The following is a 17,105-nucleotide window of genomic DNA, read 5'->3' on the forward strand; positions in this document are numbered from 1 at the left end:
TGTGTCTTTAGTAGAGATACAAATTCTCATAAAAAATATTTTAGATCTAGATTCTCTGTTGGAAGAATAGTCTATGAGATTGTTTGGTTGTTAGGTTAAGTTATGATTTAAAATATTTTTTTAATTAAAGATACATATAAAAGAAAATATAGTTAAAATTTTCAATTTTTTTAGGAACAATAACTTAATATAACATATTTTAAATTGTGTGACATTAAATAAAAATATGATTGCTAGTACGTACAGTGGAAAGCTTAAAAACGAAATCAGACAAAATTACTAGCGGCCATTTCTAGTTCCTATGCAGGAAAAAAACAGAATCGATTCGAAGAATTCGTCATTAGTGAAACGTTTCTCTCCCTATACCTGTTTGGCAGTGATTCACGCTAGAATCAACCACTCGAAGCTGCTAAATGTGCACTATTGTACTAGCATAGTATAAGAGAAAAGAAAAGCACATTTTTGTCCCACTTCACCAGCATGCCCACTGAATTCAAAAAAAAAAAGCATGCCCACTGGGGTCCCAGTGTCCCACTCGTCCGACTCCGATCCATCCATTCCTGCCGCTAAAACCAAGCCCTTTGCTTACCCGTGGGGACACGCCACGAGCGAGAGGGGAGACGGACGCGACTCACATCCCCGAGGACGGGCCCCCACACGGCCTCTCCTTCCCGGAACCCCCACGTCGCCGCCTCGTCGGACCGGTCAAACCGCACGAGCTTTGACGCACACACACCCTCTGCGTCAAACCCCTGCCTTCCAAGAAGCATCCCGTTTCAAACACGTTCGCCTTCAGCCTCTGAACTTCACTGACACTCCGGTCCCGCCTGCTTCCGTCCCCATCTGTAAGTGACGCCATTGCTTAATGAAGCGCCCCCAGCGGGCCGCTGCCGGCGCTTTACCGCGCCACTACCGACCGCTACTTAAACGGCAGCCCAACCACCGAGCAACCACTCCCGTCCGCCTCCCGTCCTCACACACCCCATCTCTGATCTCCCCCTCTCGTCTCGTCTCCTCCTCTTTCTGCTCGGCTGCTCTGCTCTGCGTGGTCGCTCGCCATGGCGTCCTCGACGGGGAGCTTGGAGCACGGGGGGTTCACGTTCACGCCGCCGCCCTTCATCACCTCGTTCACGGAGCTGCTCTCCGGGGCAGGGGACATGCTAGGAGCCGGCGGCGCCGATCAGGAGCGGTCGCCGAGGGGGCTGTTCCACCGCGGTGCCAGGGGCGGCGTGCCCAAGTTCAAGTCCGCGCAGCCGCCCAGCCTGCCCATCTCGCCGCCGCCGATGTCGCCGTCCTACTACTTCGCCATCCCGGCCGGGCTTAGCCCCGCCGAGCTGCTCGACTCGCCCGTCCTGCTCCACTCTTCCGCTAACATCTTGGCGTCTCCCACCACCGGCGCCATCCCGGCGCAGAGGTTCGACTGGAAGCAGGCCGCCGATCTGATCGCGTCTCAGTCTCAGCAAGACGACACCCGGGCTGCCGCCATCGGCGGCTTCAGTGACTTCTCCTTCCACACGGCCACCTCCAACGCCATGCCCGCGCACACGACGTCCTTCCCTTCCTTCAAGGTAGGAATTGCATGCTTGTTACTAGCACAAGCTAATAAGCTACAAATATGTAGCACGAGGCCAGTAGCTGAGAGTCTCAATCTGTGTGTGGTCGTGCAGCAGGAACAGCAGCAGCAGCAAGTCGAAGCCGCAGCGACCAATAAGAGCGCCGTCGTCGCGTCGAGCAACAAGGCGGCGAGCAGCGGTGGCGGGAACAGCAACACCAAGCTGGAGGACGGTTACAACTGGCGCAAGTACGGGCAGAAGCAGGTGAAGGGGAGCGAGAACCCGCGCAGCTACTACAAGTGCACGTACCACAGCTGCTCCATGAAGAAGAAGGTGGAGCGCTCCCTGGCCGACGGCCGCATCACGCAGATCGTGTACAAGGGCGCGCACAACCACCCCAAGCCGCTGTCCACGCGCCGCAACTCCTCCGGCGGCGCCGTGGCGGCGGAGGAGCAGCAGGCCACCGCCAACAGCCTCTCCGCCGCGACGGCGGGGTGCGGGCCGGAGCACTCAGGCGCCACCGCTGAGAACTCGTCCGTCACCTTCGGCGACGACGAGGCGGAGAACGCGTCGCAGCGGAGCGACGGCGACCAGCCCGACGCAAAGCGCTGGTACGTAGTAATCTAATCCCCAGATTCATTCGTTACTCATCATTCATTCACAAGTTGAGCCGTATTAATTTTCTTGTGTTCGTTCGTGGAACTCATCATATACATGTATACATCTGCTTGATCAGGAAGGAGGATGGTGAGAACGAGGGCAGCTCTGGCGGCGCCGGCGGCAAGCCGGTTCGCGAGCCCCGGCTGGTGGTGCAGACGCTGAGCGAGATCGACATCCTGGACGACGGGTTCCGGTGGCGCAAGTACGGGCAGAAGGTGGTGAAGGGGAACCCGAACCCGCGGAGCTACTACAAGTGCACCACGGTGGGGTGCCCCGTGCGGAAGCACGTGGAGCGCGCGTCCCACGACACCCGCGCCGTGATCACCACGTACGAGGGCAAGCACAACCACGACGTGCCCGTGGGCCGCGGCGCCTCAAGCCGGGCGGCGGCGGCGGCGGCGCCGACGGGCTCCGGAGCCTTGATGGCCGCCGCCGGCCAGCTGGGCCATCATCATCAGCAGCAGCAGCAGTCCTACACCCTGGAGATGCTGAGCAGCGGAGCATACGGCGGCGGCGGCTACGCGGCCAAGGACGAGCCGCGGGACGACCTGTTCGTCGACTCGCTCCTCTGCTAGTGCTGCTAGCGTGGGGAATGCGGAGTCGCGGTCCACCACTCTCGGCGCGGCGGCGTCTGTAGCCAGCCTGCTGTACGTGTACGGCGGGTGTACGTGTACGGCCGTGGACGTACACGCTCGCCTTCGCACTCAGATACGTACAGAATACACACACAACACGCTGTATACACTGGATCTTAGTAAATGTTTTTAGCTTAGCTACTAGGAATGGAAATTTGTTGATTCGTTGGAGGCCTTTCTGCCACGCGCCCACGGTGCCCATGCGTCTCGTATACTCGTACGGTTCTGTCTTTCGTAGCGACGGTGCCGCTGCCGCCGGTGTGGAAAAGCCATATACTCCGTATCATATATAGTGTTTTTTTATGACATGTGGCTACCATGCATTTCGTTTGATTTTGGCTCCGTTCGTTTTGACTACTTCAACCATACTTACTTTTCAGGGAACGGAATAAGAATAAGCCCTTATTTAGTTTCAGAAATTTGGATTTTGGGTTAATGTAGCACGTTCATTTTTATTTGGTAAATAGTGTTTAAACATGGACTAATTAGGCTCAAAACGTTCGTCTCGTAATTTCCCACCAAACTGTGCAATTAGTTTTTCTTTTCGTCTACATTTAATGTTCCATGCACAGGCCATAAATATTCGATGTGACAGGTACTATAGTAACTTTTTGAAAGTTAGGGTGAAACTAAACAAGGGCTAAACAGTGTTTCTCTCTCCAAATAAATCAACGTAAGCCTTTAGATTTTAGGGCTACTGTAGCATGTTCGTTTTTATTTGGCAAATAGTGTTCAAACATGACTAATTAGGCTCAAAACGTTCGTCTCGCAATTTCCCACCAAACTGTGTAATTAGTTTTTCTTTTCGTTTATATTTAATGCTCCATACATGGACCGCAAATATTCGATGTGACAGGTACTGTAGCAACTTTTTAGAAGTTAAGCTGGAACTAAACAAGGCCCAATTTCACGGGACTTTATATATGTGACGTGAGAGGTGACATATGCTGCTATTTGCTGGGCCGGGAAAGCTAGCTCAGCTGCTCATCCTTATCGCAATGAGCAGTGCAATAATCTATCTTTTTGAGCAATTTTGCAATAATCTATCTAATCTAGTAGGAGTACTAGAGCAGTAGTTGCATCGCATCGGGCACATTCGCTGAACCAGGTGGAGCTGGCACGTTTGCCTCAACTTGTGTATCAAGAAGGCGACGTGCGCATCATCGCGTCTCCTCTCACCTTTTCGGAGGCTTGCTGATGAATCCATCACGCTAATCAATACGGACGGTCGTGCTCCTACAAAATGAACACAGTTTGCGGGCTGATTGATTGATTGATTGATTGCGTTGCCGCCTAACTGAACTCTTTTTATAATAAACTTACTTATTTGTACAGTATGTGGGGTATGCTAGCCTTAAGTGGAGACACGATCTCATGCCCTGCGTACCATGATTGGGCCGGCCTATAACTGGATTTGCCGACCTCCCAGCTCCATCTGTAGCATCTTCTTACCTGGACGATGCACAACCGACAAATCATCGCGTTCTGACACTAGATTTTTGCTCAAAAGAGCATCGGTTAGGTTTTTTTTTATGGCCAACAAGTACGGCAGCCGCAGAGCGCGCACAAAGTTTTGGCTGGGGCAAAAATTACTCTGTTCCAGCGACGGCTAGGGGCGCGTGGGCTCAACGCTCATCAGCGGCGGCTAGGGTTCGTCGCCAATCATGGGGCGCCGGACGCAAAATTTAATGGACGACAAGGCGAGACATGCACAAGAGATACCTATCGAGAGGGGATGAGGAATAAACCATTCTAGAAGAGATGGTGTATTATGATTCATGAGCCAATTCCTCAATTATTTTGGTAAAATAACTTCATTTCTCACACCGTGATTTTTGTATGCTTACCTAGTTATCCTGATTGTAAATTTTGTGTGCTTCATAAATATGTTAGATAAAGGTACCAATTGTTAGTGTTTTTTTTCACTGACTATAATTATAGGGTACTCTCTCCGTCTCGAAGTAAGTGTCATTCTCGCTTCCTTAGGAGTCAACTTTTTTTAAACTTTAACCAAATATATATAAGAAATTATTAAAATTTATAGTACATTATTAGTACCATTAGATAGATCATTGAATCTATTTTTATAATAAACTTATTTAGAGATATAAATGTTTATAATATTTTTTATAAATCTAGTCAAACTTAAGAATGTTTCACCGGCATAAAAACAAAAACGTCACTTATGTTGGGATGAAGGGAGTACGTTACATGTAACATATCTAGAAGGTACTCCATATAAGACACATACATTAAACTGGTTAGGTAGGGATGTCCTAAGGCTACTGTACTATAGTATTTATATTGTTTGTGTGTCATATATGATGGTATGCTTTAGGAGAGACAAAGCCAAAAATGTGATCCCCCCCCCCCCCTTTGTTTGGGAGGCTAGTGGTACAAATCTTCTCATTTTTTTGGCACATTAGAAAACTTTCAATATAAACTATACAAACTTAGCTGGATTTTGGGCCCTCCTCGCCCCTCCCTTTGCCCCAAGAGATAGGTTGTATCTAGCTATTGCTATGCTGGCCAGGGGCTACCTACCATGTCTTATATAGTCCGAAGAGTTGGGTTATAGAGAGTCTATCTTCATTGGCTTACATATTTGTTTCCCATTTGGTTACAGAATCTTGATTAAGTCGGTTTGCATGCATATCAATCTATGCCTTGTACACCAAATCGATAAGACACCCCTAGGTAGAAAGCCACTCCATGCAATCGCCCTATCCCACCCCAACCTAGGGGATGTATTGAATTCCATGAAGATACTTGTGGACGATAGTCCTGTTCGCTTCTTTTATAATCCGTCTTTTTCAGCTTATTTTTTCAGCCGGAACAGTGTTTTTCTCTCACAATAAATCAGTCGGAATAGTGTTTCGTCTTATTTTTTCAGCGAAGCGAACGGGGCCGATGTACTCGTCAATAGCCCCGAGTCCTTCGTGAACGAGATTGCAACGATTGTGATGATGTCCCAATCTAAGCCGAGTGCTTCAGCCTCCTCCCTTGATTAAGCCTTCCAAGGGGCGTGATTCCTTCTTGTTTGTAAGGGAGATCATGTAGGACTTAAGAAGTACCTAAAATAAAAGGTGAGCCAAATGAAATGGACACACGAGGAGTGGAGGGGGCGAAATGCCATGGCTTGGTGAGCTAATAGCATGTTAGTCCGAGTGGGATAAAGACATTCCATAGGCAGAGACCTAACTGATGGCCCAGCTAGTAGGCATACCTTATATCCCAAGGCCTTGTTCACTTTGCAAATTTTTTGAACCCGATGAATAGTACCATTTTCGTTTTATTTGGTAAATATTGTCCAATCGTGGACCAGCTAGGCTCAAAAGATTCATCTCGTGATTTCCAACTAAACTGTGTAATTAGTTATTTTTTTTACCTACATTTAATACTCCATGCAAGCGGCTAAAAATTGATGTGATGAAGAGAGAGTAAAAAAACTTAGAATTTGGATGGCATCTAAACAAGGCTCAACTTGATTTCCGAGTGGTACCCATTTTGTCAGGGGGCGACTGGCGCCTTCTACGAGGAATACCATCATAATTTGAGTCGAAACTCGGTCTTATACTATAGCACCAGAGCAAGCTCTTCCTTCCTTTTCTGTGAGACCATTTCGTTTCTTACATGTGATTGGATTTGGGGTGTGATTACTCCATATGTTATTTTTCATAAGCTTGAAAATTATCATAAGACATACAAGACATGTGTTTCACTGCCCAATCTGCCCCCTCCTTGATTTTCACCCGAGCTCCGCCAGACCGCCACTGATCTCAAATGCAGCCTGTTCGAGACTCGAGAAAACTGACTATTTCAAATATTTATTAATCCCTCTACTTTATAATAAGGGAATATTCAGGTAGACTCCAATCCAACGAAATTGAATGGGATTGAGGGGGAATCTAGGAATGAAGGTTAACCGAATATATAAGCCTTAAAGGTGTGCAGTTATGTTTATGGGGTTGTTTGGGACTGCTTCGTTCCTCTTTTTGCAGCTCTACTCTAACTCTATGTTACCAAACACCTTCAGCTCCACGAACCCTGCTCCAAGAAAAAAGGTGTAGCTAAAGGTCAATTCTACGTTTTTTTTGGAGCACATTAAGAAGTACTTCAGTTTTTTAAGTTTTGTACTCTCACGTAGAGTTGACGAGTAATTACTCAGCTTCAGCTTGCCACTCGTTAATTACCTGTTCACTCGGACTCTCTTCCGTCGTGCATGCTCGCGGCTCCGCCGTCTCCCGTGCGTGCTCCAGTAAAGGGAAATTGGCCGGCTGGGCTGCTCGGCTTTGGGCCTTGAGTGGAGTACCGTCAACATCCTTATATTTTTTAATTATTCAATTCATTTCTTTATTTCTAACAAGAAAATAAAAGGAAAAAAGCTCTTAAATGAACAGTAGTAAGCACTAACGCATGTGCTAAGTACTACTTGAGTAAACAAACGTAAATCAGGAGCATAATAGACTATTTGCAGGGAAACATTCCTAAAGCTGGAGCTAGATTATGTGTCAAACAATACTACTTGCTTTACAAACTCTACAGTGAAACCGCTCCATGGTGGAGTTGGTGGAGCGAAGCTGTAAAAACGAAAACAGAGCGGTCCCAAACACCCCCTATATACCATCTCTCTTTTTTCTCTTTTTATCATCTCTCGTTTACTCTCTCTCCACTATAGTACTAGTATAAAGCCATGATCTTGTATAAGTGCGCATCGCTCCATTTTTATTATCTCTTCTCCGCGTATGCAAAAGGTGTCACATAGGTGCTGTACGTGCAAGTTTCTTATTGTACTTTTCGGATTTCAATGCAAGGTGATTAACGCAAGGGCAAAGCTAGATTAGCACTGCTATGAGCATCGCTTTCACGCACATCCATAAATTGGACTGGAAGCTTCATGTAATTCGTGCAGCTGTTGTAGTTTCTCTAAACTAATTCAGTGCCCTTGAACAAACACTCAGGAATCACAACGTCTAAAATGTCTACTCACTCCGTCCTCAAATAGATCAATTCATAGACTAATCTTAAGTTATTTTTTCTTAATTTGATTAAATGTATAAAAAGAAAGCAAAGATTTATAACACCGCATTAGTATAATTGGCTATATCTAAAATATATTTTCATAATAAACGTATTTGGTTTTGATAAATATTTTTTATTTTTATAAATTTGATCAAACATAATTTTTAACTTAAAATTTCACCATATCTAGATACATAATAGAAACAATGTATTTAGAAAAGCTAATAAATATCTTATAATTTGAAACGGAGATAGTGGTTTATTAAGAGAGTGAACCACTAATGACTTCCTCTCTCAGGGACTGTTGTTATGAGCCATTGAGACAATCCCTGACGGGCCGGGCCATCGGTCACCGAAGCCTCGTGTTATTTGCTACCCACGTTGACCAGAATCACAGAACAACAGGGTGGCTCATGCAATTCACAACGGATGACTACAATTGGTCATTTCATTTTCTAACTAATATATTCAATATATTTTTAATTTATTTTTATATGGTCATGCTCTTTTTTTTTTGCATCTCTGGCTGTGGCTTTCATGTGCGACTTGTGCCAATGGATGACACGATAGGTTCGAACTACTTAAACGGTACTTTTCAGCAGATGAACGGCATTTTCCTCTCACAATAAATCAGTATAAACATCAACATAAGCTAAATTTCAGCGAAACAAACGGGGCAGCAACAGAACTACTAGTAGAAGACTAACCCTGCAACACTAATACTAATATTTACTCGGTGAAGCAAAAAAAAAAAAAAAACCCACCATTTCCATTTTTTTTGCGATCCATGTCGCCATCATCACCACTTAGCTCAGATCTGCTACCATACTCTCTGTTATATATATAAAAAATCAGATCTGATAATGAGTCATCAATCAAGCAGGGCTGGCTTGTGATGTCAGGGTGAGAGCACTGGACTGACCGACCCACTAGTTAGGCCAGATGCAAGCCAAAAATAAAAAATTTTCAAGATTCCTCGTCACATCAAATCTTACGGCACATGCATGGAGTACTAAATGTAGACGAAAAAAAAACTAATTACACAGTTAGCCGAGAAATCGTGAGACGAATCTTTTAAGCCTAAATAGTCCATAATTGAATAATTTTTGCCAAATACAAACGAAAGTGCTACAGTAACCAAAAAGCCAAAAAAAAATTTTAGAACTAAACGGGCCTTAATTAGCACGACATCTCGATTCTTGACCGGCAAGCTGACGTGTGAACGGCGTCGGAGTCAGTGAGATACCCCTTCTATAGGATGGAGCCCCTCCTCTTCCACCGAACCTGCCATTGCTTCTGCCACAAGACTCAGCGCCCCCAGCAAGTCAATGACCATCTTGTACGGAGTATATTATATGGATGCCTTCTTTTAATCATTTTCGAAAGAAGAAGCTACGGAGTAGCAACTAACGTAATGGCGCAATAGAATAGAAGCTTCTATCTGTGTTGATTTTCTTTTCCACGCCCAGCCCGTCCCCAGGGACGTACGAACGGGTCAAAAAGGTTCGTTAGCGCGCTCGCGAGCTTTTCTAGAAGATGGAGCTGGACCCAAAAGCACGTGACGCCAGTCCATTTTTACAACGCGACGTGACACAGCATACTTCAGGCCAAGTTTAGTTGGGAAAATTTTTGGCGAAATGGTACTGTAGCACTTTTGTTGTTATTTGACAATTAGTGTCCAATCATAGTCTAATTAGACTTAAAAGATTCGTCTCGTGAATTTTGTCTAAACTGTATAATTAGTTTTATTTTTTATTTATATTTAATGCTTCATGCATGCGTCAAAGATTCGATATAACGGAGAATCTTGAAAAATTTTGCAAAATTTTAGGAACTAAACGGTACCTCAGATTCCTTCGTGCAGTGCGGCACTATGACCATGGGTCATGCCATGTGCCTACAAATGCAAAATTCGGGGCTTATTGCCCATAATCTTATCTACTGGCTATGTTGCCCCAGGACTCCCTCCACGATCACCACATCGCAAAGGACAGGGTGGCCAACGCTAGCGCTCCTTCCTCTCACAAGAATGCATAAACTCTTGATCGCGGTTGGGGGGGGGGGGGGGGGGGGGGGGCAAACGAAGGGGCGGCGGGCTGATCGCGCGGCCCCTGGGCGGTGGTTGGCATGCGAGCTGCGGCGGGCCAGCGTCTACCACACTCAACAAATCCACGGTGGGCGGTGTCTCATTAGTCTAGGCCATTGATAGAGTTCAATGACATGATGCCATTGAGTCAACACACCATGTTGGATTGGATCCCTTCGGCTATCTATGCTCGATCTCTCTTGCCTTGCTGCTTATCCTCTTCCTTTCTCTAGTATGCCCTTGTTTAGTTCCACCCTAACTTCCAAAAAGTTGCTACGGTATCTGTCACATCGAATGTTTGCGGCCCATGCATGGAGCATTAAATGTAGACGAAAACAAAAACCAATTGCACAGTTTGGTGGGAAATTGCGAGACGAACGTTTTGAGCCTAATTAGTCCATGTTTAAACGCTATTTGCCAAATAAAAACGAACGTGCTACAGTAGCCCCAAAATCCAAATTCCTACAACTAAACACAGCCTATGTCGCCATGTAGGAGTTTCCACCAACGAACCCATAAGTCTCGGTCTCGTGTGTCTTCAACTCGGCATGGGCTCTCCAAGGCTCCCATGGATTTGTTAGCAGAATCAAAGGTAGAAGGAAATCGGAATTGGGGAATTGGGAAGAACAGCACGAGGTCGGGCAGAAGACGAGTGCTTAACGGTATCAGTTATGAGTTTTACAATTTTCATGAGTCTCCTCTCAGCTCTCCCGCTGGCTTAAGTACTCCTAGCGTAGGCTAATGACTCCAAGATGGGCCGGGCCGGTGCCGCACGTATTGGGCTTCCTTGCGCGAACAGGCCTGTGCTCTGCTTCTTCGGTTACTTGTATTGCCAGATCAGATACAGTATCCTCTGTAGCTGTAACAGTCGCCCTCCCTGGAGAGCTGGCATGCCCCCATGCTGGAGCGCGGGGAAACTGCTGTCGTAGCAGCTCGTAGTTCTCCCATGTAGCTGTTGGAAATAAGTGCCTAATATACATTCCAGATTTTGTTTGGAGGAAAAACTCATAGATAAAAAATGATGCAAGCACATAACACAAGTAAACAGGCAACATATTGACTAGAATAGGATTGCGCAAGGAAATTACTCAATAATCCCGCGCAAAACGTAGTCGAACGTGTTGAAGTAGATGTTGCAGATCACCAAGCGGTCGCGTGTAGACGCTGCCCAAAAACCTGATTGCCGCCCCGTGCAGGAGTCTCGCGGCAGTGGTTTCGGAGATCCCGCTCTCTTCAAGTCCGGTGCACGCCGAACTCAAAGGTCGACGAGGCGCAGCAGCGAGAAGCTCAGCACAGCGAGTGGGAAGGTGAGCGTGTGAATTCATCCCCTTCAACCAGGACGTCTCCTGGTTTTATAGGCCTTCATAGTGCATCAATTCCCTTCATCAAGCAGTAAAAACTACCCAATTTAATGACAGAAAATACTGCAATCAAACAGCAGAAACTGACACACCTTATTACTGTTTAAAACGGCAGTTTCAATCACATTGAAGCGCCATTACGCTCAGCATAAAAAATAGAAACTGCACAAATAATAGCCTGCTGTACACGTACGTGTCGCGCTCGTCGCAAGTCACAAGTCACACGATTTTTCATGCGAAAAATGCGCGCGAGCTGCGCGTGCGTGTAGCAACAGTCTGCTTCTCTCTCATTTTCACCTATTTTGCATAGAGAGGAGACTCCCATATTTAAGCAAGGCAACCTCTCCTTGAATTAGCAATATGGGACTATAGGTTGTGCATGCTTTGGAATTTTCAGATTAGGCTAAACATGGGCCTAAATCCAACAATCCCCCACCAATTCCAAAGCTGCTGTACTGAACATTTTTTATATATACCAGATTTTCAGTATAAGTCCCGTACGGGTTGAACTTACACCTAGATCAACCAGGTCCATCTTCCAGCAGCTTGTGAATGGACTAAGCCTTGAATTCATAGATTTTTGCTGTTAGATTTCTCTTGAAAATCCAACTAGTACTAGGCTGCAAGAACGCCAAGTCCAAACGGAGCTTTTAAAGGTCTTGCTCCTCGATCTTCTCATGAGCTTTCCAAAGAGTACCCCACTCTCATGAACTGTGACCTAACAGTTTAGCTCACATAGGTGTATTCATTTTAGGTATCCTGTAGGACGATACCTTTTCCCTCGGTGGACACTAGAATACATTAAGGCATAATAGCCAGCCTTCCATATAGAAGAGAGTACATTTTATGTAACATGGGTAATTTTAATTTTTTTAACAGTCTGTACTCCCTATTACAACAGTAACTTGTTTTTCTCATTTTCCAAATCAGGGATCTCCTATCAAAGGAAATGAGTTGCCATTACTTTGCAACTAAATGGGTCTCAACCCCATGTCCATATTTGCAACAGAAATCGCTGTCCGTGCAAGCCCTTTTGTAAAGGGATCTGCTAGATTTTTCTCACTGCGAATATAATTCACAGCAATTACTCCGGAGTTTTTTAGCTTTCTAACAGATTTAAGCCTCCGCTTCACATGTCTCGAGGACTTCGAATTATCCTTAGTACTCGTAACTTTGATCAATATCGTTTGGTTGTCACAGTACATAAGGATTGCCGGAACTGGTTTCTCTACCAGTGGCAAGTCCATGAGTAGCTCTCTTAGCCACTCGGCCTCAACAGTAGCCGTGTCAAGTGCTACAAGCTCAGCTTCCATGGTCGACCGCGTCAAAATGGTCTGTTTACATGACCTCCAGGTAACTGCAGCACCTGCTAGTGTAAACACATAGCCACTTGTGGCTTTAATTGCATCCGCATCAGAAATCCAGTTGGAATCACTATATCCTTCCAATACAGATGGATAACCAGTATAGTGAATTCCATATTCGATTGTACCTCTCAGGTAACGTAGCACTCTCTGTAACGTAGCACTCTCTCCAGTGCATCCCAATGATCCTTCCCTGGATTAGAAGTAAAACGACTTAATTTGCTCACAGCAAAAGATATATCGGGACGTGTTGCACCAGCAAGATACAAGAGGGACCCAATTATTTGTGAATATCTCAAATGGTCCAACCCTTCGCCTTTATTTGTCCTTAGCTTTACACTAGCATCGTAGGGCGTAGGGGATACTTTGGCATTCTCAAAGCCAAAGCAACATAGTATTTTTTCCACATAATGAGATTGATTTAGAATAATCCCATTCTTATTTTTGATCAACTTAATATTCAGGATAACACTTGCTTCATCCAAATCCTTCATGTCGAAGCATGAAGATAAGAATGATTTGACCTCGTCAATCACGGCAGTGTTAGTCCCAAATATGAGTATATCATCCACATACAAGCACAAGATCACTGTTTGACCCCCACCATGGTGATAGTATACACACTTATCTGCTTCGTTTACAACAAAACCAGCAGAAGTTAAGGTTTGATCAAATTTTTCATGCCATTGTTTGGGTGCTTGTTTTAGGCCATATAATGATTTTAACAATCTGCAAACTTTACCCTCCTGTCCCTTAGCCACAAAACCATCAGGTTGCTCCATATAGATTTCTTCCTCCAACTCTCCGTTAAGAAAAGCTGTCTTTACATCCATTTGATGAATGTGTAGACCATAGGAAGCAGCTAATGCAATGAGCACCCTAATGGTGGTTAACCTGGCCACAGGTGAATAGGTGTCAAAATAATCTTCTCCTTCTTTCTGGGTAAAGCCTTTGGCCACAAGCCTCGCTTTATATTTTTCAATCGTGCCATCTGGGCTCATCTTTTTCTTGAAAATCCACTTACATCCAATAGTTTTGCACCCAACAGGACGTTCAGTGATTTCCCAAGTCTCATTTGTCATGATGGAGTCCATCTCACTACGGACTGCCTCTTTCCAATAGTCAGCATCTGAAGACGCATAAGCATCAGCCAGAGTCGTAGGCACGTCATCCACAAGGTATACAATAAAGTCATCTCCAAAAGATTTCTGAACCTTTTGTCTCTTACTCCTGCGCGGAGTGATGTCTGAATTGTTATCCTCCTCATTATTCTCTCATAGAGGTATGTTCTCAACTTGTTCAGAGTTAGGAATGGTTGCATCTAGATTTTCTAAAGTACTGCTACTTGGTCTCATAGGAAAGATATCCTCAAAGAAAGTAACATCCTTAGACTCCATTATTGTATCTACTATAATCTCTGGAGTATCGGATTTAACTACCAAGAATCTATAGGCAGGACTATTCTGAGCGTATCCTATAAAAATGCAATCAACTGTTTTTTGCCCAAGTTTCCTTTTCTTCGGCTCTGGAATGTTGACTTTCGCCAAACATCCCCACGTTCGCAGAAAGTTAACATTGGGTTTTCTACCCCTCCATGCCTCGTATGGAGTTATGTCACTTCTCTTGGTGATAACTCTATTGAGCACAAAATTTACAGTCAAGATTGCTTCCCTCCACCACATCTTTGGCATACCAGCACTCTCTAATAAGGCGTTCACCAAATCTGTAAGTGACCGGTTTTTCCTCTCAGCTACACCATTTGATTGTGGTGAATAGGGTGGTGTAAATTCATAGATAATCCCATGCTCAGAACAGAAATTAGAAAAATCATTAGAGATATACTCTCCTCCCCGATCATCTCTAAGTCTCTTAATCTTCTTTTCTAACTGGTTCTCAACCTCTGCCTTATATATTCTAAAATAGTTCAGCGCTTCATCCTTAGACTTCAGCAAGTAAACATAACAGTAACGTGTTGCATCATCAATAAAAGTAAGAAAATACTTTTTTCCTCCTTTAGTCAAAACACCATTCATCTCACATAAATCAGAATGGATCAAATCTAGTGGTGCCAGATTCTTCTCAGACTCTAATGCCTTAAAAGGTTTTCGAGGTTGTTTTGCTTGCACACAAGTTTGGCACTTAGAATTCTTGACTATGTCACATTTAGGAATTAACTCAGATCTGGACATTCTAGCAATTGTATCAAAACCAACATGACAGAACCTTGAATGCCATATATCAGTGGAATTTTTATTCAAACCAGTAGTAATATTTAAACTATAACAAGAATCCATAGTACTTAGGCGGAACAAGCCTCCGCTGTCATAGCCTTTTCCTATAAAAGCCCCAAATTTAGACACTACAACTTTATTCGACTCGAATACTAGCTTATAACCACTCCTACATAGGAGAGACCCACTCAGTAGGTTCTTGTTTATCGTAGGTGCGTGCTGGACATTCTTCAATTGGATGGTTTTCCCTAAAGTGAGCTTCAGATCTACCATACCAACACCAAGAACAGAAGCACGCGTTCCGTTTCCCATTAGGACACTGGAAGTCCCTGCTGCCTGATATGAAGAAAACAAGGAAGCATCAGAACACACGTGAACATTTGCACCAGTATCAACCCACCAGTCGATAGACTGAAATGCAGAATAAACAACAGGAGATTTACCATACCCTCCTGAAGTCGAGGCCTCGCCAATGGTCACATTAGTGAACTTTTTGCTCAGTTCAGTGGTCCTGTCCTTGCGGTTGGGACAATCCTTGGCAAAGTGACCAGGATTACCGCACACAAAACAGGTGAGATTCTTCAGATCCTTCTTCTCTGTTTTCTTCTCTGTTTTCTTCTTTTTAAAGCTAGTAACCTTATTCGCCTTGGGACCCTTCTTCTTGTTAAATTGTTTCTTGTTTTGAACAAAATTGGCACTGTTCTGCACGTTCTTCACCTACACATCTTTTGCCCTTGCCTTCTCTTCCACATCAAGAGCTACAATGAGATCTTCAATAGAAATCTCTTCTCTTTTGTGCTTTAGAGCTATAGCAAAATCACGCCACTCTGCAGGAAGTTTAGCAACAATCGCTGCTACAACAAACTTTGGAGGTAAAGCACATCCCAAATGTGCAATCTCGCCAACCAGAAGCTGGAGGTCGTGTGCTTGAGTTACAATTGATTTAGCACTGTCCATGCTGAAATCAAAGAACTTTTCGCATACATACAGCCAGCGACTGGCTTCGGCTTCTGCATATTTTTGCTCCAAATCCTCCCACAGCATGGTGGCCGATGAGTAATTCATATACACATCATAGAGTTGATCCGCCAAAATGGTGAGTGAAAGTGCATCTAGCCCTTTAGTGGGTTTTGGATGATTGAATGACAACGTGATTAAAGGACTAACCCGTTTGCTAAGTGTGAACAGGTAATAGGTTATCTCACATGTACTTAATGAAAGCCAAAATGATGTGTTGTTGTATAAACAATCTAGTTCAAGCACAAGACAACAATGCAAATAGAATTCATGTGAAGGCCTATTTCTTGTGGGATTTCCATGTACTATGTGAAAGCAAGCTCATGATTATTAGTTAATGAGACATGAGGGATTGCATATGGAATGGTCTCATATTTGAAGCTTGCTAAATTAAAATGAAAAAGGTAACAATACATATGAATGGATGATTCAAAACAAGATGTGACTTGATGGCTTGAGATGGTGAAGATAGCAAGGAAAGGCTTCGAGGTACTAAGCAAGGGTGAAGGGCAAGCGACGGCTTGGTGGCCAAAGAACCTAGCTAGGGTGAAGAAGAAAGTACTTGCATTTAGTTGAGGTACTAATCAAGCCAAGATGGTCATATTGATGTGAAGGATCAAATCTATAATGAAGTATTTGATGGAAGTGACTTGATACATTTGGGATTATTCAAACTTGATGAATGGAATCAAGTCACATGCTCAAGATGGCTATGCTCAAGTAAAAAGATCAATATCAACATGGTAGCACCCTTACTTGATAAAGATTGAAAGGGATGGCATCAATTCAAAAGAGAATAACTCAAGTGGTACAAATCCATATTTTTGTTTATCTTGAGTTTAATAGGTATGCCGTACTATTAAGAGGGATGCATCATGATGATAGATAATGTTTCATAAGTGCTCAAGCCAACCCATGTGAGTTTTGAGTATTTGAGCGACAAAAGTGCTAACTGATTTCTTGCTGGTCTGGCAATACCGGACGTGTCCGGTATTCATACCAGACGTGTCCGGTATTTGCCCAGTAACTGTAAAAATGTTGTTCTCAGGTTGGTTCGTCGGGAGTTCCGACGTAGGTCGGGAGTTCCGACGGTCGGGAGTCCCGGCATGGGTCGGGAGTTCCGATGTCTCGCACTTCAACTAATTGGAGGGTTCACTATCCTGGTCATACCGGACG

At 44.5% G+C, this 17,105-nt stretch overlaps 2 protein-coding genes across 3 annotated transcripts; one reads left to right on the forward strand and one right to left on the reverse strand.

Annotated features, from left to right (window-relative positions):
* The first annotated feature begins 934 nt into the window (after nucleotides 1-934).
* LOC136516895 (probable WRKY transcription factor 26) lies at nucleotides 935-3,178 on the forward strand. 2 transcript variants are annotated; one of them, XM_066510396.1, is made up of 3 exons: nucleotides 935-1,568; nucleotides 1,668-2,164; nucleotides 2,290-3,178. In XM_066510396.1, exons 1-3 carry the CDS (start codon nucleotides 1,059-1,061, stop codon nucleotides 2,786-2,788), a joined length of 1,506 nt encoding a protein of 501 aa, XP_066366493.1. In that variant the 5' UTR covers nucleotides 935-1,058; the 3' UTR covers nucleotides 2,789-3,178. The 2 variants fall into 2 exon arrangements, with proteins under 2 accessions (XP_066366493.1, XP_066366494.1); XM_066510397.1 differs by having other exon boundaries at nucleotides 1,671-2,164.
* A 9,110-nt stretch (nucleotides 3,179-12,288) lies between these two features.
* Nucleotides 12,289-15,956, reverse strand: LOC136515640 (uncharacterized). Its single transcript, XM_066509172.1, has 5 exons — nucleotides 15,651-15,956; nucleotides 15,285-15,587; nucleotides 14,375-14,624; nucleotides 13,424-13,810; nucleotides 12,289-12,758 (listed from the first exon to the last, which is right to left on the reverse strand). Exons 1-5 carry the CDS (start codon nucleotides 15,954-15,956, stop codon nucleotides 12,289-12,291), a joined length of 1,716 nt encoding a protein of 571 aa, XP_066365269.1.
* Between the last annotated feature and the right edge of the window lie 1,149 nt (nucleotides 15,957-17,105).

Source organism: Miscanthus floridulus, chromosome 17, assembly GCF_019320115.1.
Source record: "Miscanthus floridulus cultivar M001 chromosome 17, ASM1932011v1, whole genome shotgun sequence".
Taxonomy (NCBI): Eukaryota; Viridiplantae; Streptophyta; class Magnoliopsida; order Poales; family Poaceae; genus Miscanthus; species Miscanthus floridulus.